Raw genomic sequence first — 27,445 nt, 5'->3', positions numbered from 1 at the left:
GCAGATAGTGCGTAATTTGCATGGAGGCCGGACTTCTTTACTCTTTTCTAAAGTCAATGAGTTACGCTAGTCTATGTGTTGCGAATGTTTAAATTAATCAAGGAAGTTGTACGAAGGTTGTTTTAAGCTAGAGTTATTAGGGAAACCGGCTAGTCTCGCACCTCTGATCTTTTTTCATAAATACGACCTATCCCTTTACATTAAAACCAAACCACGTACCAGAGAAGATTCCTGCAAACAAGGACAGTTTGGAGCACGAAGTATAAACATCCCGGCTTTTGAAGGTTGTTAACGTGATATAAGTTCATGTTTATGGTAAGTAAATTGTTATTTTTCAGTTTATTTCTTTGTATTTTCCTACATATATACTTTATATTTCCTATATCTTATACTTTTGATTGTGAAAAGCGGAATTCAAGACATTGTACAATTATGATTTCTAACAACAATGTGCTTTTGTAATTTTTCTGAAAGGAAAATAAAAAGCCGATTTTCTGTGTAAGTTCGTGAAATTTTTCATTACATTTAATGTATAATCTTTTGATATACTTTCAGTCTGTCAGGTCATAAAAACGCTTACCAAGGGCCTTGAAGATCATTTAAAAATTCAGTTTGTATTGTAAAGTTTGAAATATACCAACTTAAGGAGAATGGCTGATAATTCATCTGATATGATGGCTGATAAGGAATTACAAAAGTTCCTCACAGTCGAAAAAGTCAAAACGCAGTTTCACGAACAAGTGAGTAATATCCAAATTTTTGTAAAGTATTTCCCGCGCATTTTTGATAAAATGTAAAATTATTTCGTTATTTGCAAACCCATTCTATGTCCGTATTTCCATGAATTGCTAATGCAGTAAAAGAAAACTTTTATTATTTAAATGTTTTATGTAAAATTGTGGAACATAAAGTAAGAATTTTTCCTAATGATTTATATGGCTAAATTTCAATGCCCGTAAGCAATGCTAAACATTTTGTATTGCTTTATTTACATCTTAAGTATGCATGTGAGATAGTAATGAAAATGTTCCTGAGGAGGGGTAACATGTACTAAATTTGATAATGATCCAAAGCTATTTGATCTTCGATATTTGGAAAAGTTGATTAATTATTTAATAGCTGTAAGAATACTGTTTTGATTTAATGTGTTTTCAATGTATTAATTAATGCATTTTGAGAGATGATGGAACTTCTTGTGACATGGGCATTCATTCAAATTCAAAATATAAACAGTGCCATCTGTTAAGGATAAAAAGAAATGAACATAAGATTTTTTTTATTTAAATATGATCTTAGTTACATCTTCAGGAAAAAAATTTCAATATTAGCTTATGTGAAAAAAGCTACCCATTAGTTTATGAAGAAACTCAAGTAAAGTAAGTATTTTAATATTAAGTACAGAGTTTGAAAAGGTTTTAATGCCTTAGAAGTATCCCCACAAAATTGTTTTAATCCTGCAAGCACATGGATTATATCATAATCAATCTACATGACTACATTCACATAAACCAAATATCCTAATGTTAAAAATAGAAAGGTCTCATTATTTAAAAATGATTTGGAAATGTTTTAATGCCTTTAAATGAATTAATGCTGCATTACTTTTCATTGCCAAGAGCATGAAACACCTAAACATTAAAATAATAATTTTATGTGTTTACTCTCACATAGACCAAATATTTTTATGTTGAACATAGAATTCAAAAAGAGTCTTGCAATTTAAAATGAGTTTTTAATGTTGCAGAGCCGTTGTCTGTAATTATTTCAACATGTTCCACAGATCAATGCAGTATATATATATTAAACATTATTTTAAAATGTATCCATTTGAGTTTGTTGCTTATTTTCTTGTTAGTAGCTTTTCACCAGTGGCCTCCAAGATGTGACATTGCTTGTACTTTCTGTATATCCACCTTTAAGTTTGAGAGTTCTCAAGATTTTTTTATGCTTGTCAAGGCTCTGCTGTTGGTACAGGATCAGAATTTTCATCTTTGGACCCACTTTCATTTTCACTAATTTCTTTGTTTTCTGTGATAACTTCGATGATTTCTGCATTACTCTCCGTAGCAAATCTGGATATTTTCATCGATTCCCAAATATTCGAGGAAGGTCCACCCATCATGCATTTCTTTATCGTCATCCTTGTCTTCTGGCATATTTGGGAGTTTCCAGAAATTTGTGTGGAATGAAGCCGCCTTTTTTAAAACAATTTGAAATTGTTTAAAGTTACTTCATCCAATGCATTTAAAATAGTATGCATGGCATATGAGAGAGAAATTGATTTACCAATTTCCTTAGAAAACAAACTGCATCAGTCATATCAATTTCATTAACCCGGGAGAAGTCGCGTGGGGCACAGAGTCACCCCGTGCGTCAAAAATCAACAATCCTAACCGGAAATATTTCATTTTAATGAATCATCCTTTTAGTATCCTCCTGTTTGACACTCCCCTTGGAATGTATATTGTTATTTTTGCTTGTTCTTCTTTTCTGCGAGAGAAGCAATCGTTTCTTAAAATCCATGAGGGAATGGGGTGACTGAGTCACCCCGTGCGACCGTTACTGCTTCGAAATTTTTCATTAGTAGAAGTTTAGCTTCGTGCTCTCATGTGTTGCCGTTGGGGTTCTGTTGGATTATTTGAAAGATAATGGTTTACAAACGTAAATTTACCAAACATGAAAAAGAGATTGAATGTTTGAGAACTGTATTAGATGAAGTTGAGTCTTCTGAAGGAGAAATTGATCAAGATAGTAAAAATGAATCTGATAAAGAAATATATAGTTCTCACAACAGCGAAAGAGAATTTGAGCAGAATGATGAAGACAACGGAAATCCTGATTTAGTAAAAAGTATTTTTATTAGTAAAAATAAGAGTTTGGTGGAATGGAAAACCAAATCAAAAAGTGAAAAAGGTCTTCTCAAATTATAATAACTCATTTAGCAGGATTAAAAGAAACTGCACGCAATATATAGAAGCTTCTAGAAAGTTGAGAATTGTTTTTCAATGCTAAAATGATACAATCCATTGTAGAGTGTACAAATATTTATATTGGAAAAATGTTACGACAAATGATGTGGAAATTAGAGCTCTTTTGGGGCTTTTACATCTGTACGGCTTGCATAAATCGTCACATAAAAATACGCAAGATTTGTGGGCTACTGAAAATTGAAACAGGCATTGCAATTTTACGGAACACAATGTCATATAAAAGATTTAAATTTCTTCTCAGGTGTCTACGGTTAGACAATGTGACTAATCGTGAAGCTCGGAAAAAAAATTGTTAAAGAAATAAATTTGTTGAAAAATAAGTTTTTTAGGTAAAGAAGTATAGTTTCTAAATGAAATATTGCAATTATTGTTTATAATCAAATGATTTCTATAAAATATATAACACATTTTCCTAATGAAACTGATTGGGGTGACGCTGTCACCTCGCGCGATCTCTAACGTCAGTGTTGGGAGCGCGCCTTCTGCCGCGTTAATAACATTTTGAACCACTTCCTTCCTGTAATGACCCTTAAATGCTTTTATAACAGAATGAAAATTGCATTAGGAAGAGGGGAAAAGTAATTTTATGTTCTTCAGCGAGAGATCAGTTGCTTGGGTAGCACAGTTATCTGATAAGAGGGTCATGTTTTCTTGTTGAAGTTCTTAATCCCTCTCTGTAAGAAAATCACTAAAAATATTGCAGAACTACTCTTATGTATGCCCTCGCTTGGTAACAAATTTCTTGCCAAATATTTTTGGTGAGAAGCTCCACGGTGCCATATTACTATCTAAGTTTTTTTTTGTACATTTCGAACTTTAAGCCTAAAATGTCTCCAAAAACGCGTTTTTCACACATGCAAAATCCACATTTTGAACACACAATTTAAGCTAAAAATCCAAAACAAAAACAAAAAATTTAGATAGCAAAAAAAGATACTTTTTCATTTTGCCGGAGCAAACGATAAAGTCGCCAGTAATAATACAACTGATGCCAAACGGAATATCTATGCTGATAACCTTTTACGCTTCATTTTCAAAACAAGTTGCAGCTATTTCTTATCAGATTGATTGTTTTTTCAATACTGGCATACAATTACATAGAATTTTTACCAATTTTATGCCCTAAGGCCATTCGTGGTAATTAAGTCAATTTGGATGCTATCACACCGCTCACCCGAAGGCGAAAATATAGAAAAGTCGAGGGTTAAATTCATCAATTCTAATGAGAATGCACCAGCGAAGTAAAACACTGCGGTTTCACATAATTTCTGAGTAAGCTGTTCGTACGAATTAAAATCATTCTTGCATTTAAACTTGTATTCCAAATTAAGATTTAACTTGAAATTAATGTAGATAAAAACTGAGAGAATTAGATTTTTGTAGCGTAGTTTACGGGAGATGTGATCACTTGGGGTCACGTGATACGAAACGGCGAATTAGGATGTTGTACCATGAAAGCATAGTAAATTCTTAAATTAATGTCTCTTTACAAATTTATTGTCTTTATTTATTGGCTTTTTACAAAATTTTAAATGATATTAAAATGTTTATGCCTTCAAAATAAAAATTTCTTAAAACTAACATTTGTTAACGTTTTTTATGTCTATACTGTGTGTTGTCACCAATAAAGTCTGCTTGGCGAGATCTGCGCCGGCGAAACGGAAAAGTACCCCAAAACGTAAAGTTTCTAACCAGAAATATTTGACAAGAATCCATGTACACAGCAATATGTTTTTACAAAATTAATTAATTAATTAATTTAAAAAAAACTACAAATTGTGCAATCTATGCAGCGAAGGAATCTACGAACTACACACACCTGTATCAGAAATTCTAAATATATGGTCATTTTAAAATTATTTTGCGATATTGCTGTTGAACTCAATTTTATGGTTTAAGTATGTAGAACTTGATATTTAATAAATAAAGATAACACACAAAAACATGAAAGAAAACCTCTTTGGATGTAATTTAAAACTGAAAACTTTCAGATTTTTTTAAAAAATTTTATTTATATATTTTGAGAGAAAGCAAGAGCCTTATTTTGAATTTATGATAACTGTTTCTGTTTCACATTGGTCTTTAAAGATTTATGTGCCAGTGTTATTGTAATTTCATTGTAAAATTAAATATCCATCTGGCATTATTGGTCTATTAGAAAAATAAAATATATATTAACAAACAACATAGATTACAACTTCATCACTTCAACTACAATAATATGCACATTCTTCACAGATCACTTCAATGACTCCCATAAATGTAGCTTGCATTCAACCTTTCAAAAGCTGGTTTTCGAAGGACGTGATTTTCATCATATTAGTACTTGCACCAAAACAGTGTTCTGATATAAAACAATGACAGTTTTCCAGCAGTTAATATAAACTGAATATTTCCAGTGGAGAAAATTTAGTATAAAATTATGTCGATGTGGTTAAATGTTAGCAGAGCATTTTTTAGCTGGCAATAAAATCCCCCTTGCAATGTGTAAAATGAGATATCTGACATTTTGCCTTCTAGTTTAGATGAAGTTCGTAACTTTATAATTCCACCACAACCACATGCACACACAATAAATCTTTTGATGTTGCTTGGTCAGTTTTAATTTTAAGGTCAGGGAATTTTCAATCTTTCATTCATTCAGCATTATGTAAGTGTATGTTATATTTATATTTTACAGAATTTAGGATGTCTCACAATATGGAAAAAATATTTTTTTAAATATGTTGTTGAATTCTAATAATTCTCAACTGTTTAGTCTGCAGATACCCATAGTGTGTATTCATTTTTTATATGTAAACAAATGAAATTTTACTTCTTAAAAAATTGAACATGATAGCAAATATTTTTTCGTATCTGTATAAGAATGAACTTTTTAATAAAATACTCTATATTTCTAACATACAGTCAAACCTTTTTAACCCTTCGACTGCTCAATTTGTGGTCCGATATTGCTTCAAAAATTGTGTATTTTTTCTTGCATATTTTAAATCTATATACATTTGGAGAATTGAAATATGCATTTTTTTCTTTTTAGAAAAGATTTTTTATAGAAATTTTTATCACGACAAACTAAGTTGTTAGAAAAACCAATTTCAAATCTTATCATAAATAAAATGAATAAATGATATAAAAAACAATTTTTTAATAAATTTCAATTGAATTACAGTTAATTTCTATTTATTACATAATATAAAGAAGTAAAATGTATAAAACTTAAGAAAATATAATGCACTGAGAAAAAATACCTTAGAAATGTAGATTAGTATGATAGAGTTCAAAACAGGGTTCAAGACAAAGTATAACTTCACAGTTTTTGCACCAGATTCATATTTCCTTGAGAATTTTACCAAATGACTTTTAAAACTAAAATCACTTTCAGAATCTGATATAAATAATCAGGAATATATACTCTGTCAATCGCTGAATGTTCTTTAGCAGCCATTTTTGATTAGAAAAAGGCAGCAAACATAGTGAAGTTAGAGCGGTAAATTCCAATTACCTTCAGATGCTGCAATTCAGTGGATGACTAATGACATCTGTTGTTCAAAACCTAAATTAAATGTCGAATACTGTATATAATTTATTTTGCTGGTTAAATGATGAAAGGGCAGGATGAGCTCCTGAGTAAAGGAAAAATAACTTTCGCATTCACATGTCCACTGCAAATAACACGTTATTCACAAATAATAAATTTATTTTGTTGCAAAATAATAAAAATTTTGCTACATCTGACTTGTCCATGGAAATCGTGGGATGAGCAGCCAGAGAGTTAATTTGCGTTATCCATTCCAGTCTCTTGTAGTGGCAACATAATTTAACATCTTTTTATATTAACAACAATTTTTTTAACTGTTAAGATTAATGAGTAGCAACATCAATTAAAAGTTGTTGCCAGATAATACACTGTTATTTTTTCAATTCTTAATTCTTTCCCCAATGTGTATTGAAAGATGAGTGACCTATGATAATGGATAATTGAAGGAACTTTACTAATGTTGGAAACTTATAAGGTGAGTGTTGAAATTCTACCTTTTTGGCCAGAAAAGCCTGAGAATTAGTTTCTTAAATAGAAACCTAGTTCGAAATTAATGGAATAACTGTGGGCAGTACCAAATTTAATTATGTATTATCTCAACTAGAGCTCAAGTATGTTGAAATTATCTGGGGTATCATTACAGATAAAATATCTGATAATAAATATGCTTCAGTTTAAGAAGAGTATTAAATGCATTCAAAGAGAGCAAAAACAAGAGTATTAAACGTTGGCCTTGAGATAATGAATTCCAGTCAGTTACTTCAAAAATTGAGTTTGCTTGCTACTGATGATGTTTCAGATAAAGTACTCAAAACATTTGTGATTAAAAAAAATGCCTGGCTCAATAAAAAATATTTTGCTGCTTTCTGAAGAAGAGTAGGGAAAATTGCGATATAGGTCGACAAAGTAATGGAAATGAATTTGAAACTGGAAATTTATTCCTGTGCCAAAAATTTAAATTCAGTTGACGAATTACTGATAAAATTTGTTCTTTGGAAAAACAAATAGCAGCTTTAAGTGTTTCTCACCAATCTTGGTCTCAAAATTGTAGTAGCTGTAGATATAAAGCAGAAGTAATAAATGTTAAAAGATTTCATCCAAGTGTATTGTATTTTTACCGGTATGTGTTCGGCTTATGATGTATTCCTGTTAAAATGCCAACCTAATTGTTCTTGGGTTCAAAAGAAGGTGGGAAAACTTAGATCATCTGTGGAATTAGTAGTTGATTTTACTGCAGATTATGTTTAGGATTGCAGTAAACACCAAATATTTGTGACTGACAGACACACAGGATTGCATTTTCTAATCATTCTGACATAGACACTTGTTTATTACCTACTACAAAAAAGGAAGATAAACTTCAGTTCAACTTCATTTATATGCCTTCAGTGCCATATAATTTCCTGTTTATGGGGTAAAGGTTTTAATTCTTGATCTTGTCCTTTGCTGAACTTTTTGATGGCCGTTGCCAAAATCAATAAAGATATAATCGGAGCAGACTTTTTAGGCCATTTCAAATTATTAATTGATTTAAATAAAAGATTAATGGATGATGTAACTAACCTTATTACTCAATGTGACATTACATCCATCTCCAAAATGAATGATTTTAGTTTATGATAAATTAAAATACCATGATCTATTCCTGGGATACTACAAAAAAGCTAATCTTTTGATATTTTGATAACAAATGTTTTGCACATTTTAGCTGAAGGCTGACCAGTGTATCCCAAAGCAAGACAGTAAAAAATTATAGATCACAAAACAAGAATTTCTGTATATGTTGAAAAATAATATAAGACAAGACATACTTCATTTTTCATGGGCTAGTCCTTTTCCCTAGTCCATAAAAAAGATGGACCCTTTCATTCACAAGGATGTTTCATTCCTGTGGTGGAGACTGTAGAATATTTTTACTATTCCTTGACATATATCCCATCCCAGAATTATTGATTTTAACCACATTTTAAAAGGGAAAAAAAGTATTTTCCAGAATTTGATCTTCCAGAATTTGATTTGAATTTTTAATTTCCAGAATTATTTGATCATTTCAAAGCATATTTCCATATTCCTATAGCCGAAGAAGATAAATAGAAAACCTCTGCAATAATGCTGTTTGGACTTTATGAATTTAATGTAATGAGCCTTGGATTGCAAAATGTACCGGCTACTTTTCAGTGATTTATACATGAAGTATTTCAAGGTTTGGACTTTACCATATGTAGATGGCATATTAATTGCATCTTCCTCAAAAGAACACTGCCATGCCTGAATGATTAGAGAAATATGTCTTGAGAATCAACATTTCTAAGTCAATCATGAATGTTGATAAATTGGAATTTTTAGGATATATTATATTTTAGTTTTAGCACCCAACAAAAGTAATAACTTTTGTTAAATCTAAGGTTGAAAAGATAAACAATCAAAATAGGTTGCTATAGCAAAGATCAGAATAACATTACTGACCTGTCGTGCCCATTGAGGGGTGAAGCGGGTGGAATAATAATAAATAAATTACCAGAAGTACATCAGCCTGAAAAAGTCAAAGCAATATTGAATTATAAATTAACAGACTATTCATGTCCTGCAAACTTTCCTAGAGATGCTTAATGTTTATCAACCATTTCTGGAAGATGCTGCTAGAATACAAACAGTACTTCATGAGTATGTAAAGGGTGCTAAGAAAAAAGCTAAAAGAAAAATTAAATAGACCATTGGAGCAATATTAAACTCTGAAAAGTGTAAACAGAATTTGTAAAAATGTAGCTGTTTAAAGGATGTATCTGATTGAGTACAGATGCAGTTATCCAACAGTTTGAAAATGAAGCATGGAAACCTATTGCATTTTTTTCAAAAAATTAAATGTCATCTAGAAAAATTACAGTACTTAACAACCATGAGTTTTTTAGGAATATATCTTTCAATTAAAAATTTTAAACGTATGTTAGAAGCTTGCAATTTCAAAATTTTCAAGGACCCATAAGCCACTAGAATTTGCTTTCAGACAAAAGAACATAAAAGCATCACCAAGACAAATGCGTCAATTGCTATATCTAAATTTTTTACTAATATATGCCATATTAGCCAAAGCGTAAACTTAATGCAGATCAATTATTTGAATAGCCTATGCCTTTATTTCTCTTACGATTATGATAAAATTGCAGATAACCAAGCCATTGATAAAGAATTTCAAGTTTTATAAACTCTGAACGAAACATTAAATTTCAAAAGTTGCATTCCATACATTAAATAATTGTGCGATTTGTAGTCTCGGACCATTTATACCCAAACAATTTAGAATAGATTGTATTTCCACAAATACATAGTCTCACTAATGCACGAATAAAATTGACTGTTAAGGAAATTACATCCAAATTTATCTGGCCAAATATTCAAATATGCAGTCGTGCTTGTATTGATTTGTCAAAAAAATAAGGTTTCGCGACGTACAAAGTCTGAATCAACTATCAGCAGCGTGATGAACATTTTACCATACTTTGCAATGACTGAATGGGTCCTTATTTACCATCTGACAATTTTATGTATTGTTTGCTATACTGGTTAGATTGAAACCATTCCTTTACATGACATAACAGCAGAAATCATTGCAAAAGACAGGTGTTCTTTTAATAGTAAATACAGTTTACAGAGCTTTGCAAAATTTTCATTTTGATTAATTCTTTACTTTGGATGTGTGTTTCCTGTCTTTTAAAATTAATTTTGATTTATCTACTTAACATGTTTGCAACTATTCAGATGCCCAGTTTGAACTAAAACGTGGTTCTGCGAATCATTGTCATTAGTTTTATCTCATTTTACAGATTAAGCAAGTTTTTTTTTTCATTCAATTTAACTATTAAGTAGCATTTACGAAGACTTTCCCGGTTTGATAAGCGAAAAATTTGGAAAAGACAAAGCTAAAGAACAGAAAACTTCTTTTTAATAAAATCAATTAATGCATCCACACATACATGAATCAAGACAGTAACTTTTTTGCCACTTGCCATTACTCGGTAAAGTTCTATTTGTGAAAGTGAGTGATTGTAATTTCCAAAATATTATGGCACCATAGAAGGACACTACTTGTAAACATGGAAAAGACCATTGAATTGAGGAAAGAAACAAGTTTATTCACGCTTACTATTAATGAGATATGTGAAGATGTCAGCAAAGAGAATCCCAAAGATATAATTGAAAAAGGAATCAAAATTTCAAATTTAAAAAAAGAAATTTGAAAAATTGCAGAACTTAAATAGTAATGGAAATGATGTTGGTAGCTGACGAAACTGAAAAGGATCTGAATATAAGTCAGTCTTTAAGTAATTATTTTAAGGTTAACCCGTAACAGGGGACGTGCGGTCTGACGGACCGCGCCACATGTTTCCCCCATCATCCCTATTGCATGCTTTGTCCAAGTGAATGGATTCTTCCCCTAGCTTCACGTTTCGTGACCTTTCTGACCCCTTCTTATCGGAATGCTTTGGCAAGTGTATCTGTTGAAATTCTTCTGTGAGACCTTACCTCCCTCTCAGTGTTACAATTTTCGGCAGTAGTGAACACATGGCTCTGAAGTTAGGTCCGCGGAGATTCATTTATCCTTCTGATCCACGTTATGCAGAAGAACTGAAAAAAATTCTAGATGAAGTTGGAAGTGATTTTAGTGAAGAAGATGACTGTGAAGAAAATTTCTGCGAAAAAAAGGCGAGCAGCGGTTTTGATGTCATCATTGCATCATTCGATAGAAACAGACTCGGAAACACAGAAATGAGAAATAATTGGTTTTTATAACAGAACCAAAGGTGGTGTTGATGCTTTAGATGAAAAATGTTCTGTCCATTCCTGTAGTAGGAGAATAACGTGTTGGCCTATGGCTCTTTTCTACCGGTTAGTAGATACGAGTACAGTAAATGCGTGCATTTCGCACCAAGGTTATAACCAAAACCCTGTTATGACCAGAATGGTGTTTTTGAAAGAATTAGCGAGAGAATTAGTCCAACCACTACTACACATGAAAGGGAAAAATCGAAGAATAAATTGAGAATTGCGCCTGACGATAAAGCGGATTTTAGGAAAAGAAGCTGAGTCTAAGCATGTGGAGCAGTGCACAAAAGAAGCAAAATTAAAATCAAGGAAAACATGTCGTCTGTGCCCCCCAAGCAAGAAAAGAAAGACAGTATATTTATGTTTATCTTGCAAAGACCCTGTTTGTTTGGAATGCACGCAAAAGTTATGCAATGAATATGCTAAAGAAGACGAAAACTAAATTGTTTACTATCAGAAAATCGGTGAAATACTGATATTTTAGGTACTGTCAAAATTTTTCTGTATTGTGCTACATATAATTTTCTGCGGTTAAAATTTGCTTTGAATATTAACTAATATAGATAAAATAGTTAATTCAAAATAGATGTATTCTTATTTTTAGTTTTATAGAATTTAGTGCAGCATATGATTTTCATCAAAAATTTGAGGCTATGGGGAAATTTTCTGGGAAAACTTTAATTTCACTTTACAGTGTAAAAACGTATTTTCTTTTCAGAGTAAAATGTTCAAAGAACATCTAAGTGAAATATCCTGATGATATTTTAATTAGATGATTTTTAAAAATTTATTATAATGCGCGGTCTCTGAGACCGCACGTCCCCTGTTATGTTCAACTTTTTCACCTCCCCTGTTACGGGTTAACTTCTTTAAACTGGTGATACAACTGCCATAGCAGCATCTTCCATCCTCTTGTTAGAGAAATCTTCTATCTTTTATTGCTTTAGCTGACAGAGATATATGGGTGGTTCACAGTAGTCATTCGTGAGAGCTGCTAGCAAAACAGTTTTCCCCTTTCTTAATAATTTGGCTATCCATTTTTATTTCTGTTGCATGTACATTTCTGATAATAGTACTTTATATGCAGTTGCAATGTGAACAATGCAGAGAGTACTAAGACAATAATAATTTACAGCATTTTTATCACAGTTTTAAAAACTCTAAATCAAATTGTTTATTTAAAATTAGATCCCACTGTAAATATCAAAGTATGAAATTTTATAATTGGCTATTAATTAATGTAAAAATTTATATAGATTATTCCATGCAGTTGGTTTCATTTATAATTCACACTAGATATGTAAAGGAGACCCCCAACAGGCACAACTAGTATAATATAACAATTTTTGAATGTTTGAATACCACTGCTCTAAAGTAATGTTGGCCACCTTCACAATTCCACATAGCTGTTCCATGTGAAAGAGAATTTAAAACATTTCTATTAAAACAGACATATTTAGTATAAATGAAGATAGACTGGAAAAAATTCTATTACCAAAAAATAGACCTCCATGGCAGTTGCTATAAGCAAATTCATGATGTAGAAAACTTAAAGGATACAAAATGTATTAAACTATTATTTTGATGTAAAACATTTGAAATGATAAGAATATTTTTAATTTATAGGTATTTTTATACTAATGGCATTTTATAACATATTTTGCACCTTCAAATATTAGTGTTTATAGTTTGTTATTGAAAATAAAAACTTCCATATATATATATATATATATACATTTTATTGTTTAAAAGTGATTTTTTTGTAGTGCAAATATTCTGATTTCTTAAAAATAAATCTGATTTTTTAGTTTGGCAGGTTTGCATGTTTGTGTGTATGTTTATTTTAAAAGTGTGAGGAAAGTGGTAGTACAGTCTGTGAAACAATTAGTCGCATCTTATGTAGTTTAAGTTTTTAATTGCCTGTGTAATTTTTGTCATTTTAAAGTTTTCTTTTATAGTAGCAGATGCTCTTTTAATTTATGTTTTGTTTTTCTTTTCTCTTAGGTTCATCGAATTACAGATGTATGTTGGGACAAATGTATAGATAAACCAGGTTCAAAATTGGATGGTCGTACTCACACTTGTTTGATTAACTGTGTTGAAAGATTCATAGATTCCACTTTAATTCTTACTAATCGATTTGCACATCTGCTTCAGCGTTCAGCAGGAGCTATTTGAGATTTAGTGACATGTTTTTCATAACACTTTCAATTAATCTCTGAAACATTTTTATGTAAATATAATTAAATATTCAATGAAAGTAATATTTATTAAAGATTCTGCATAAGTCAACAAGAACTGTCTTTCATTATTTAATTATATTTTGCATTTTTTATTTAATTATATTTTGCATTTTTTAAATATAATAAATTGAAATGTATATTTGTTCTTATCTAGCTTTTTTTGCAATAGGCACCTTAGTCACTGAACTGCTCTGTTAGAATGGCACATTAACAGGATGCACTGCCATCACAACCAATAAAAATTGCGGGGCCTAACTGTGGAAAAATTTACATAAATTTAATTTGTGGTCCAGTTATTCTAATTTTTGTTACATTTTGAAAGGCGCACTCAGGACGTTATCCCAGTTAGTTTAATACTTTATCGTATTTTCTGTAAATATTCTATAAAATAATAAACTGTAGAATAATAAATTTTTTAATTTTCCTCAAATAAATATATATGAAAAAAATAACTTAACAATTACAGATTTTATTTCGCCCATCCTATTAATAAGAAAAATATTTTTAAAAATCTCTCTAATAATAAAAAAGCATGGAAACGACAAAAAGGAAGTAATATTTCAAAACGTATGCAATGCATGATAATTTTTAAACAGAATATCAATGGAAAAGTACCAAATATTCTTCAGTTTTGCAGTTGATAGCAAGTGATGGCATGTTTGTAATACTGAACAAAAAAAAAAAAAAAAAAAAAAAAAAAGGTAGATTCACGTAAACTTATTGAATATCAAATGTATAACCAACCATTTGCTATTCGGTTACTTTCTAAGTTGATATGATTTCTGGCTTTTGTAAAGCATTTCTCCTGTATATGTGCTACTACTGAAGTTGTCTATCTGAAATTCTTAATTTTTGCAGGCTTTAGTTTAAATTATTAGTGCAAGCTTTTAGATATATATTAAATGATATGGGCATGAACATATAGTTATATAAAATAATAAGTTATTCAAATTGTTAAAGAAATTTATATTCTTGAAATAAAAAGTTTTTTTTGGGTTTGGTTAAGATTATGGAAAAGCATGTGAAGGCTATTTACCTAAGCGAAGGGATGCCTTCATGGAGGGCTTTCTAACTAAAACTAGTTTGTAGCCATATTACGGGTAGGAAAACCACAAAAACGCCCATGCAGCCATTCCATTGCCTGTAACTGAATTATCAGTGTTCAGTGACTTTATTACTCAAGCGCTAATGGACCCCTAGAAAGAAGTGCATGAGTTGTTTCAAAATGCTCAGTCTTAAGGCTGTTTGCACTTTTTTTTAGAAAATTTTCGTTTTATTTCTGGGTAATGTCCCGCTGCGATGGGCAGCCCGAGCAACTGGCAGGTAGCAAATCAAACGACCAGTGCTGCCTGGTGAATTCCAGGTGGTATGCTGCTGTCCTGGAGGGGTAATAGCAAAGGTTGAACCTCTGCGACATGCCCTAAAGGGGGAGTGGACCTGTAACGATTTTCAGTCTAATGAGGAAGGGAAGCCTATAATTAGATAGTTATTCTTCACTATCTTTCTACACTGTAATATCCTAAACAATACAGCTTTTTTTTAGTAGCAGATGAGGCATTTTATTTCATTCCTCTTGAACAGCTTTCCAAAGTCCAAGGAATATTGTAGGTCGATGTCTGGACAATTCACTTTTTAAAAGTCCAAAAGCACAAAAAATCCATGAATTATACATTATAAGTGATGAGTATAACCTAGATATGCATTTCTTGTTCAGTTTTTCTAGGAAATTAACTGTGGATTTTGACGTGTGACTGCCTGCTTTGCCTACTGATTGATGACACTGAGTAAAGAGAAGGTATTTCATATTTAAAATTTGGGTATATAATATGTTCCTGATAATATGTGGAGTTGACTTTAACAGTTTTCTGCACTCTCTTTAATTTTATTTGTCATTAAATAAAAAACCAGCAATGATCATAAATCTAGGAAAATGTTTAGATTCTTTGAACCATGTTTTTTTTGGGGGGTGGGGTGGGGAGATTTTTTTTTTTTTTTTTTCCTTTTTCTTTTCTTTGATGATAATAAATGGATCTCTGTTTATTGTGGTCATTTAAATATACCCAAGATTTATCTATTGTGACATTTTTCCATTTTTGTCCGAATAATTATTTCTCATAGAGAATTCTGCATTCAGTGATATGTCATGGAGAAAGATGACACACATCATGTTTTTTCGTCTTTTTAAGATTCAAATCAGCATTAATAACTTTGTTTACAGTTGACACTGAGCATTTTAATGACTATGCTGCTGTCTTTTTTTTTTTTTTTTTTTTTTTTTTTTTTTTACTTCGAAGATTTTCTTTTAACATTTAAGTTCTTTCCTTTGCAGCATTCTGCTTTTTTCCTTGGGTATGTATTTTGAATAATTTTTCTCTTTGAAGCCAAACTTTGATGTTTTTTTCCTTTCTTATTGACAGTATTATCTGTCTTTGCTTTAGATACCGAAAAATCATGCCTTTCACAGCATTTTTTAATAACTAAGTAGGAATGATTTTCTTCAAAAAGAGAACAAACATGGCCTTTGATCCATCATTTCTTCAAAAGTGCCAGTTTGCATGTAAACAATATTTCAAATAGCAGATGAAATTTATTGAAAGTTGTATAAAATATTCTTTATTGAGTCAAAGAGTAGTAAGCCTAGAAGTCATTATCAACAAAAATGCCTGTTAAGGACAATTTTCACAAAGTTGAAAGTATATTCTTCAATCTTGACAAATTGTGACAGTAAAAATCATATCATGATTTACTTTAATTCCTATACATTTATCCATGCAAAATATTCAGCCTAAATTTGAATACTGAACAAAATTATTTATCTATGTTTCAAGATTTTATGGATTATTAGGAGCAATATGGCAAATATGTTCTCAGAACAACTGTCAAATATTTTTACCCAGTAAATCATTCAGATAAACAGTTAACATTTAAAATACTTAAGTGAGTTCAAGTAAATGTTAATAAAAGGTTATCAAACGTGAAAGTGATATTCTTGAAAATTTCATTATGTAAGGATGCTTAAAAGAGATATTAAGCATTAACACATAATACTACTTCCAAAGCTAAAAGTTTATATTGGTAGAAACACTGACATGTATATTACTTAAGCAAATTAGAATGCTCCTGAAAGAGAAAAATTATCAAAGAAGTAAAATGCAAAAAGAAAATTGAAAATAAGCATGATTAGAAACACAGTTTGCAGTACTAGATGAAGTAAGTAGGGCATTCAAATCAAATATATTAAAAACCTTTTTGAACGTGACAAAAGAAGTAAATGAAATGTTTAGTTCATCGCATGTAAAATTGATGATATTGAACTCAACAACAGTTACTTGCCCAAATATATAAACTAATTAAATTCACACTGTTTTCAACAATGGTGTTGGATAGACATATCAGTAACACTGTATTAGTTTCGAAATGCTTCAGTAGCACAAAACATTGCCAAGCGTAAGAAACAGTTTTAAAAAGAAATGCTTTTCAGTTTATGCTAGATGTTTTCTATGAAAAATAAAAATTGATAGTTAAAGTAGGGATCCCCAAACTCAAGTTTTTGCTCAGATAAATAGTAATGTTCAATTTATTTTGAAACATGTCAGTTATCTGAAAAGTAAATATGGCACTTAGTAGAAATCCGAGAACCAAATTATTACACACACAACACCAAAAACAAACAATATTAATTTCATTTCGGAGTACTTAATAATGCCATGAACTATTAACCAAGTAAAGAAACAACAGTGAATATATAAGCTTTATATAAATGGCACTTAATAATATTTAATTACTTTTGAATTGTCTTAATAACCCAAAACATAGACCAAGCATAAGAAGGCAACAAAATATACTTTCTCAGTTTATTGAACAAAAACAAACTGGTACTTAAAATAGATACTCGAGAGCCACAGTTTTGACATACAAGAATACCAGTAATATTTGATTCAGTTGGTTCTGGAATACTAATCAAGTAAAGCACATTAATCGATAGAAAATTAAATTTGAAAAGAATATGGTAAAATCTTAAATAACAGTTCAAAATAAGCAAATAAAGTCTTAAATTACAAAAATAAATGATAAATTTGCTATTTGCGAATTATCTGATACCTGAAAAATAAATGAATGTTCTTTAAAAAAATACCTGAAGTTCTCAAGATTCTTCACTCCAGCCGCTCTAAGAAGTCACGAGCAGGAATGAACTGTTTGAATCTCGAACTAGATCCTTGCTGAAGATGGGCATCTTAACAATCTTGCTTCATCCCCCGCTCTTTTCAGTGGACTTTTCTAGGTGGCAAACATCAAAAGATCTGTTTGAGATTTGAGACAGTAGTTTCTTATTGTGGCTGATGATGCACTGAGGTGAACATGCATCATTTTATTAACAAATTGATGATATTGAACACAACGACAGTTACTTCCCCAAATATATGAACTAATTAAATTCACTCTGTTTCAACAAAAGTGCTGCATAGACATATCAGTAACACTGTATTAATTTCGAAATGCTTCAACACAAAACACTGCCAAGCATAAGAAACAGTTTAAAAAAAATGCTTTTTCACTTTATTCTAGATGTCTTCTATGATAAACAAAAATTGATAGTTAAAGTAGGGGCCCCAAACCGAAGTTTTTGCACAGATAAATAGCAATATTCAATTTGTTTTGAAATATGTCAGTTATCGGAAAAGTAAGTATGGCACTCACTTCGTGTATCGCCTATCTGATGAAAATTGACCGGCTGTTGTATGGCTGTATCGAGAAAGATTTCGAATGAGATGAATACATCACCAAATGTTCACTCATGTGAATCAGAACCTGTGTGAATGACAACAATTCTTTAGACTTTTGATGCATGACATTGGGCAGGTGCGACCAACGTGAATAACCAGTTTGGAAAAAGGTCTGTTGAATGTTGTGGACTGAAATCCTGTCACCAGTGTACGTCCACTTGCCTCTGCAATAACTGCATCTGTATCAACTATGTGGCCCTTTCTGCACAGCGATGGCTTACATCCTTTTCATCTTCAAAGAGTTCAAGCACTGCAGATGGAAAATTATCCATGACATCTTGCGTTTGCACTGTGGTTTCTACAAAATGTGTCTGAAAGTCTTTTGCTATGTCCTGCCCTGTCCTTTAAAAAGGGGGAGTATATAAGGTATTTCTCTCAACTTCTTTGTGTGCCATTGTAGTGGTCTGTACGCTGGGCGAGTATTCCAGAGGTCCATGGTTCGATTCCCACCGAAGGCGTTGCTCATTTTTCATCTTCGAAATCTTGCTACCAAAAATACCTAATGTCTCTACAAGTGTTTCTGAATTTTTTTTTTTTTTTTCAGGTGATTATTCTATTTCACTTTGTGATTATAAATAAAAAATAAATAATCATAAAAGCCTGCATTTATTTATTAGCAAAATCATGGAATTATGTTTTCCAGATAACACTAGTAAATGCTTAGTGTAGTGTATGGCCATCTTCTCTGTTTATTGAAACTGAGAGTGATGACAGTGAATTTTCTGGTTTTAATTCAGTGCAGAAAGGGTTAAAGCAGGATAATTGCTTTTATATTCGAAAGAAAGAATAAATGAGGAAGCTTTGCAAGAAGAAGACATCATTGAATGTATTATGTGTTCAGATGAGCCAACACTGGCGTATCAGATAACGATGATATAATCATTGCCTCTGTTTTGAAATTGTCACAGGAAGAAAACGATTTTGACACCGATACAGATAATGAATTTGATAGGAGTGAGAAAATTATCTTTTAATGCGGGTTTGGAACATGGTGAAAAATACCTAAAACTCTTAGACTCCTAACACAGAGCCTAAAACTCTTAGCCATAATCTCTTGCTCTGTGTATAATTTACAAAAAAAAAAAAAAAAAAAAAAAGTTTAGAGTAGAGAGAAGAGTACTCCTTGTATTATTGCGAAATTGTTTCATTTATGGTAGCCTGAGTAGTAGAATGTTATGGAAACCCTATTATGGTGTAATCGGTTTCATTAGAGCTACTAGAGATATACCTTTATAGTAGCCTTAAGTTTCACGATTGCGGTAAATTCGTAAGGACGTGTGGTGTGTGTATTGGTTAGGAAGTATATTGCTTGTTTTGTGGTTTAAACGGTAAAATGACTGAATGTGGTAAGATTAATTTGAAGTTTCTCTATGATTTGGAAAGGGAAAAGAACATTATTTGACTGGTGTGTAAATGAAGGTTTACTTAATAGCCATTATTAGGTGTCCTGTTTGTAGGAAGGAAATGCGTATGGTCGAACGTCAGAAAATCATACGGTAGCTATGGAGGATATTTTTAACTCTTATTTTGTGAATTTATGTGGCAACGTCAGTATACAGATTCTAGTTTAGATAATTTTAGGAAGTTTTTGGATAATGTTAAGGAATTTTGTTTGACTGAAGACATGTTAATTCGTAAATAAGGTAAGTGGATATTTTCTTTTTTATGTTATTTCATTGTTTGTTTGATTTAAAATGTAGTTTATTGAGATTATATAATTTTTTGTTGGCTGCTCTTTTGACTTTTTAAGTAAATATAGTTCGCTCGATGTGTACATGGACAAAGTCAAGGGAGTGCGCAATGCCTAGTTTGTGCAATTATCTGATTTTTTTTTAAAGTGAAAATAGGTCGATGTGTACATGGATAAAGTGAAGGGAATGCACAATGCCAAGTTAGTGCAATTCTCTGATTTTTTTTTTTTTTTTTTTTTTTTTTCTTTAGTGAAAATAGGTCGATGTGTACATGGATACCGAGTTTGTGCTATTCTTTGTCTTGTTATTTTTGGCGAAAAAATTGCCGCTACACAAGCCAAAATAACAAGTCAAAGAATTGCATAAGCTCGGTATCCATGTGCCGCCAAGTTTCGCCAAGGGGTGCCCATAAATATATTTTTACCAAACTTACTCTGGAGCACCCTAAAGTTTTAAATAAACCTCTACTAGAAAAATGTTTGAAACAAGTAAAAAAAAAAAAAAAAAAAAAAAAAAAAATTATACCTAATTAATATCCCTTATTTTTATATGTCCTTAATTCTTTTAAATATCCCTGTAATCACTAATATAGATGAATAATATAATAAATAACCACATATAATAAATTAATGTAATAATGTGTATATTCGTAGGGAGTCAACTGAAAACCATAAAAGTAGAAATAAAAATCCGCATATGGTGCCAGTGAGCTGTAAGTTGGCATGCCTGTTTGCGATAGTATGCCGGATGTCTTCTAGGTGGCAGCAGCCGGCAGATGCACAAACACCGGCGCATCAACAGTTCCAAAATGGCAACCCCACTAGCCACATGCACTAGCGAGGAACAGCGTTCTGTGATTCGGTTTTTGCGAAGTGAAGGTGTGAAACCGATTGACATTTTTAGGCGAATGAAGGTTCAGTATGGAGATGCGTGTTTGTCACAGCCACAAATCTATGAATGGTGCCGGAAATTTGCAAATGGTGTTACGTCCGTGGCCGATGCTCCACGCCCAGGCCAGTCTCGGCGCGTAGTGACTCCAGAGACCATTTCAGCCGTTGAAGCCATCGTTTTGGAAAACCGCCTTGTGACAATAGACGAAATTGCAGCATGTGTACACATGAGTCATGGATCGGCACATCATATTGTGCATGATGTTCTCCAGTTTCATAAGGTGGGTGCCCCGACAACTGACGCCTGAACTGAAACAGCGACGTGTTGATGCGCGCGAAGACCTTTTGTGGCGTGTTGAACGTGACGGTAATGCCTTCCTGTCACGAATCGTCACTGGTGACGAAACATGGGTGCATTACCATCAGCCTGAAATAAAGCGAGCGAGCAAGGAGTGGCGCCACTCCTCATCACCGAAACCCAAAAACTTTCGGACACAGCCGTCTGCAGGGAAGGTTATGCTGACCCTCTTTTGGGACGAAAAGGGCATCATCTTGGAACACTACACGCCACGAGGAACCTCTGTGACGAGTGCTACGTACTCGGACCTCCTAAAAAATCATCTCCGGCCTGCCATCAAAACGAAACGACGTGGATTGCTGTCAGCCGGTGTGCTGCTGCAACACGACAATGCACGGCCCCATACGGCGCGTGCAGCGGTTGCGACTATCACAGACTGAAATTTGAATACCTCCCACATCCGCCTTACTCGCCAGACCTCGCACCAAGCGATTTCCATCTGTTTGGTCCGCTCAAAGTAGCAATGGGCGGCAGGAAGTTCCACTCCGATGAAGAGGTACGCAATGCGGTGCACGAGTGGTTGCGCCGTCGCCCAAAAGACTTTTTTTCTGCAGGTATTCAGGCTCTTCCGAAGCGCTGGCGGACTTGCATTGAACGAGGAGGGGACTATGTTGAAAAGTGATTTACTTCTGTACCCTGTGTGACCAATAAATAATATTAAAAAAAATAATTATGGTTTTCATTTGACTCCCGCTCGTATATTATTGTAATAATATATATAATAATTTAATTAAATATATCTAATATGCAGTATTTATTTTGAACTTTTAATCTGAATATTGTGATTTACCTTCTCTGTTTTGAAATCCTAAAATCCGCACAACCTTTGGTCCCAAGCATTGCGGATTTCTGGTGCCTGAAAGATGGCAAAAGGTCATTGATCAAAATGAACAATACATTACAGAATAAAGTTATTTAGTTCCATGAAAAAATTGTCTTTGATTTTCTAAAAAAAAATCCGCAATTACTTAGTTGCCAACCCAATATAAAAAGTATTTCTAACATTGTGTATTATTACTATAGGTAAAAAATTTACTCGTTATAATTTTATTCGATTTACTTAAAATATCTTTCTTTATTTACTTTTAGTAATGAAATCTAAGAAATTAAAGTAACATCTATTTACCTTATAAGGTATTTTCTCCCTCCTTTCTGCATGCCTTCATGGTGTAACAGTAGCACACTCAGCGCGTAATCAAGAGGTTCAGGTTGGAGTCCGGAGAGGGTGTTGCTAATTTTTCACGTCTCCGGCATCAAAATAACCTAATGATTCTACAATGGTGCCCGACCTAAAAGGTGGTGGATGATGAATCTTCACCACCAGGATTTGGTGATTGGGTACCCTAATCTCCAGTTGCCCTTTAAAAAAGAGGGATTATATAAGGTATTTTTTCCCTCCTTTCTGCATGCCTTCATAATGCAACAGAAGCACGCTCACCGCGTAACCAAGAGGTCACGCCGAGGAAATTGCACATTTTTCTCATCTCCTGCTTCAAAATAACTTAATGACTGTACAGTCTTTTGTAAATTTCATTTTTCATAGCATACAATTCACTTATGGAAGTGTTTCAAGAATTTATCTTTGCAGTATTAAGTGTTGACTGCTTTATGGACTTTAAAGCACTTTACGCTTTGTGGACTTTAAAGACTGCTTTAAAAAAAAGCATGATTAAAAACAGAGTTTTCTACACTAGATGAAATCAGTAGGGCATTAAAAATCAAATCTAACAAAGATTTTTTTTAACTCCTTAATCTACAATGACGGGCATAGCACGCGTACGATGGTCGGGCCAAACCTAAGTTTCACGGGCATAGCCCGCGTACGGTGGTCGGGCCAGAAGTGAATATTACGTGGAATATTTGATACGCAATTACAGTCTGATGCAATAATTGTGGTAGACGCAAGTATTACAAAATGTTTATTTATGCAAAAGCCCCAGCCAGTTTGGGTTCAGAACAGGAAAATCAGCAGTCCATGCGCTAGCAGAGGTGAAGAATGTAATACTTGCAAACAAGGGAAGCGGCCACCACACGGCATTAATCAGTCTAGACCTGAAACGCGCCTTCGACACGTTGTGGTGGCCCGCCGTCTTAAACGCATTAGCGGATGCCAGATGCCCCTCCAACCTCTATCGCACTATCCGACACTACTTATCAGACAGGAGCACGATCATAGTGCACAATGGTGGTGTTTTACAAAGGAGGCAAACCCGTGGATACCCACAGGGCTCGTGCGCGGGCCCTCACTTGTGGAACATTACTTTTAATCGCATAATAGCAGAGCAGTGGCCATCACATACTATAGTAATAGCCTACGCAGATGACGCGGCCTTTATTGTAAAAGGACGTACCAGAAGGGAGCTCAAAGCTAACTGCATCGAAACCTGCTCCATCTTCAACACCAGATGCAGCACTTATAAATTACTCATAGCAGAGAGCAAATCGCAGATAGTTCTGTACCCCAAAAATGGTGGCCAGGAGCCAGTCACGCAATGGAAGGACCATCTTCACGGGAACAACAGCGTCTTTCAAGGAGAGGCAGTTGCTATCCAGAAAGCAGTATAATATATTGCCAGCAACAACATCAAAAAAGCTGTTATAGTATCCGATAGTATGTCAGCTCTGCGAGCCTTGCAAAATCCGGCACACTCCTCCTCAATAGTCCAGGAAATTCAAAGCCTCTTACGACAGTTTAAACATCTGGAAGCCCACCTGACATGAACGAAAGCCCATGCAGGCAATATGGGAAATGAGGCAGCAGACCTCCTTGCGAAAGACGCTGCCCTAAATAAGGAAGCCGAGGAGCTAGCATTACCATGGCCACACTCTACCTTAAAAGGAATGCTCCATCTGCAAGCACTCTTAAAGTGACAGGCTGAGTGAGACATTGCTGAGACCGGCAGACGTACTCATTATCATCTTTTGTATGTTAATCCAGCCAGGCTCTACTCTAACCCGCACCTGGTCCGTTATGTTACAGGCCATGGACCCTTCCCGGAGTACTTTGCCAGGCACGGCACGACTGACACAGACCAGTGCAGCTGCGGTCACCTGGGTACTCCGGAGCATTACGTCACTACCTGCTCTCTGACCAACGGGATGCACATACGTATTCCCACTACAAACACACAAGCATTCTGTAAGCTCATGGTCAAACAGAAGCACATCTCTCAGAGGTGCTTCTGTTTGACCATGAGCTCATCAAAATTATGGAGAAGCTAGCCAGTCTCGGCACGGACCTCTGCGCAGCAGAATAAATGACCCTGGAGTGACCATTACAGCAGGAAGTATCCTCTTTTAATGGCAACAACTGGAATACTAATCGTTAGCACTTTACAGACTATCACTACATCTTTATCGTAACTTGTTATTTACACAAATGCAACTTGTTATTTACACAAATGCAACAATTTTACTGCCAAGGTATACCACAATTGTTTGTAATCAATCATTCATTTTCAATAATGTACTCACGTATTTGAATTAATGTTGTCTTAAGGGTTCTCTAGATCATAGTGGACGTGGTACTATACTAATTAACCGTATGGTAGAGGCATAGTGCCCACATCCCCCGTTCCTTATCCTTATCCTTATTTATACAAAACTCCAAAATACAAAATTAGTAATCTGTAACGGTATGATATATTTCAAAGCATTCTGGTACATGTAAGGGAAATTTAAACTTTTTACGCTCGTGCTCTATGTGGATTTTCTCGTACTTGATCTGCATACTGATTCGTTTCGGTTACAATATTGTAACCGAAACGAATAAATATGTCATCAAATATTAGACTAAATATATGTCATACTAATATATGTTCCAAAATATGTCATCAAATATTAGACTAAATATATCAAATTCTCCTCTACTTCCTCCTAATTGACATAAGGTTTCCTCTCTTATGCCAGGAGTCGTCGTATATAGTCCCAGATTTTTGGACTATATTTCTTATTTCTTTTCAAAGCCAGAACTCTGGTAGTTGATCGTCATCGGATGTATCATCAATAATTATTCGCCTATACTTTCTTCGAAAATTACATAATTCGTCATGTTTACGATTGCCCGGATTAGCGTGTTACACAACTCATGCAAATGTCCCGAACGCTGCGCGAGCTTGTATACAATTTCGGCCCAACATCTTTGAATCTAAATCGTAGGCTAAGTGGTTAACGTGATAAAATACGTAAATGAAATGTTTGTTCATCACATGTAAAATTGATGGTATTGGACAAAAGTACAATTACTTAACCAAACACATGAATTAATTAATTCACACAGTTCAAATGAATGTTTTTTTCTTTCAAATTTCAGATGTTAAATATCATTGGACTTGTAGGTATCCTGCATTTCCATTCCTCGAAAGCGCAACTTAGGATATATATTAGATTTATATATAGCTTTGTTCTAATATAGGCATTTGATACATAATGGAACTTTTTCTGAAATAACATACCGCAATTCTTTTCCATATTTCGATTCTACAACTCAAATTATGCCTAAATATTAAATTTTGTGAAATTTACGGAGAAATTCAAAAATTTAACTTGGCGTATTTTTTTCAGTTTGATCCAAGAATAATTCACTTGGCGAACTTCTTAATATGTGGCAACCTATTTTCCTTTCCCTTCCATTGTGCAGGAGGAGAAAAAAGTCACATCGTTCCTATTTTCAGATAATGTTAACAAATTGCGTAAACCTCATTTTCGTTGTTATCGCTTTCATCACATATGGCAAATTTCAAAACGCACTAATATATAAATTCACGTATATCTTCGGAAATTTTGGATTAAAAGCTCTATTTTTTTGCAGGTATGCTTAGAAATACATCTACTTTAAGATAACTGTAAAAATTTTATAGGTTATAATTCAAAATTTTTTTCGAAAAATTGTAATAATTATTTAAAAAATAAATCATAAAAAACGGGCGAATTTTATTTGGAATGAACCTACATTTCGTACTGTGTAGGTAGGAATCAAATAAGTTTCCTAAAAAGAGAGATATCAATAAATACATACCAAATTGAATTAACATCGAGGAGCTAAAATTTTGAGAGCTAATATTTTAAAAACTGCACGCGCGATTTTTACAAAACTTTGGAGTTTGGCATAATTTGAATCCTAGAATCGAAATGTGGAAAAAAAAATTGGCATGTCATTTTAGAAAGAATACAATTTTGTGTCAAAATACCTATATTTGAACAATGCTATATATAAATCTAATACATATCTCAAGTCGCGCTTTCGAGACATGAAAAACGCAATTTGAATTTCGTCAATCAGTCCATTTGAATGGGAGATATAGAACAGTCCAATTTTTTTAACCATGAAATGCAAACCATAAAAACCAGACCATAAAATGCAGTTTTTTTTACTGTACGAAGAAAGGTTTCATTCGTTTATTAAAGTTCTAATTAGTTTACGTGTCACTGTCTACTAGAACTTTAGGGAAGTCTTTAGGGACTTTAGGGTCTTTAAGAACTTAGGGAACTTTAGCGGCTATTCGCTGGTCTTCTTACAACTGTAAAATATAAATCCAAAGAAAGATTAAAATACCGTTTTATTCGCTCAAGGATGTACTAACAGACGGCCCTTCACGGGCTTGCAGGAAAACCTCAACTTGGGCTTTAATTTAAGACAAAAAATAAGAAACTAATTTTAACTAGCTAAACTTTAGCTAAAGCTTTACAAAGATAACTAACCGAGTTAGATCATAATTAAACCTCATCGGCGAAAAGACTGCGACCGAACGCAGTAAGGTAACGAAGTGGTAACGGCTTAAAGCAACGACGTGGCCAGAAGGCAGAACACGCTCTACTAACTTCTGAGCTCTTCTTCGGATGTGAAGTAAATTGAACTTCCCATCAAATACTGGCTCTACTTCATTTACATCAAACGCGATACTGAAATATCATTCTGGCAGGAAGTGGAAAACAAGAATTTATTCAAAATTAAAAATAATCATTTGAAAGTTAAAATAATCCCTACAGTTAAGATTTTAAAAAACAACCTGCGTTTGCATTATATTGTTCACCTACCCAGAAGGGGAACATAAGTTAACACGGATTTTTCATTTTAATAGCAGCTCTGGATAAGGAGCAATATACTGATAACGACTTGATAAGGATAAAG

General features: G+C 33.2%; 2 protein-coding genes across 2 annotated transcripts; both read left to right on the top strand.

The window, feature by feature from the left end:
* Positions 1 to 6: 6 nt before the first annotated feature.
* On the top strand, positions 7 to 13,737 carry Tim8 (translocase of inner membrane 8). Its single transcript, XM_035361229.2, has 3 exons — positions 7 to 315; positions 556 to 740; positions 13,354 to 13,737. Exons 2-3 carry the CDS (start codon positions 651 to 653, stop codon positions 13,525 to 13,527), a joined length of 264 nt encoding a protein of 87 aa, XP_035217120.1. The 5' UTR covers positions 7 to 315; positions 556 to 650; the 3' UTR covers positions 13,528 to 13,737.
* Positions 13,738 to 20,875: 7,138 nt separating this feature from the next.
* Positions 20,876 to 21,265, top strand: LOC118190512 (protein GVQW3-like). The gene has a single exon (XM_035361231.2). The coding sequence runs from the start codon at positions 20,876 to 20,878 to the stop codon at positions 21,263 to 21,265; it is 390 nt and encodes a 129-aa protein (XP_035217122.2).
* Positions 21,266 to 27,445: the final 6,180 nt, after the last annotated feature.

Source organism: Stegodyphus dumicola, chromosome 12 (genome assembly GCF_044657685.1).
Source record: "Stegodyphus dumicola isolate Sdum_Otavi_A_Nest chromosome 12, ASM4465768v1".
Taxonomy (NCBI): Eukaryota; Metazoa; Arthropoda; class Arachnida; order Araneae; family Eresidae; genus Stegodyphus; species Stegodyphus dumicola.
Note: the sequence above shows the minus strand (reverse complement) of the source record. Positions and strands in the feature narration are given on the sequence as shown.

Coding starts and splice junctions, on each gene's coding strand:
- LOC118190512 (XM_035361231.2), top strand. CDS start 20,876: ATGGCAACCCCACTAGCCACATGCACTAGCGAGGAACAGCGTTCTGTG.
- Tim8 (XM_035361229.2), top strand. CDS start 651: ATGGCTGATAATTCATCTGATATGATGGCTGATAAGGAATTACAAAAG. Junction 741..13,353: donor AAACGCAGTTTCACGAACAA/GTGAGTAATATC, acceptor CTTTTCTCTTAG/GTTCATCGAATTACAGATGT.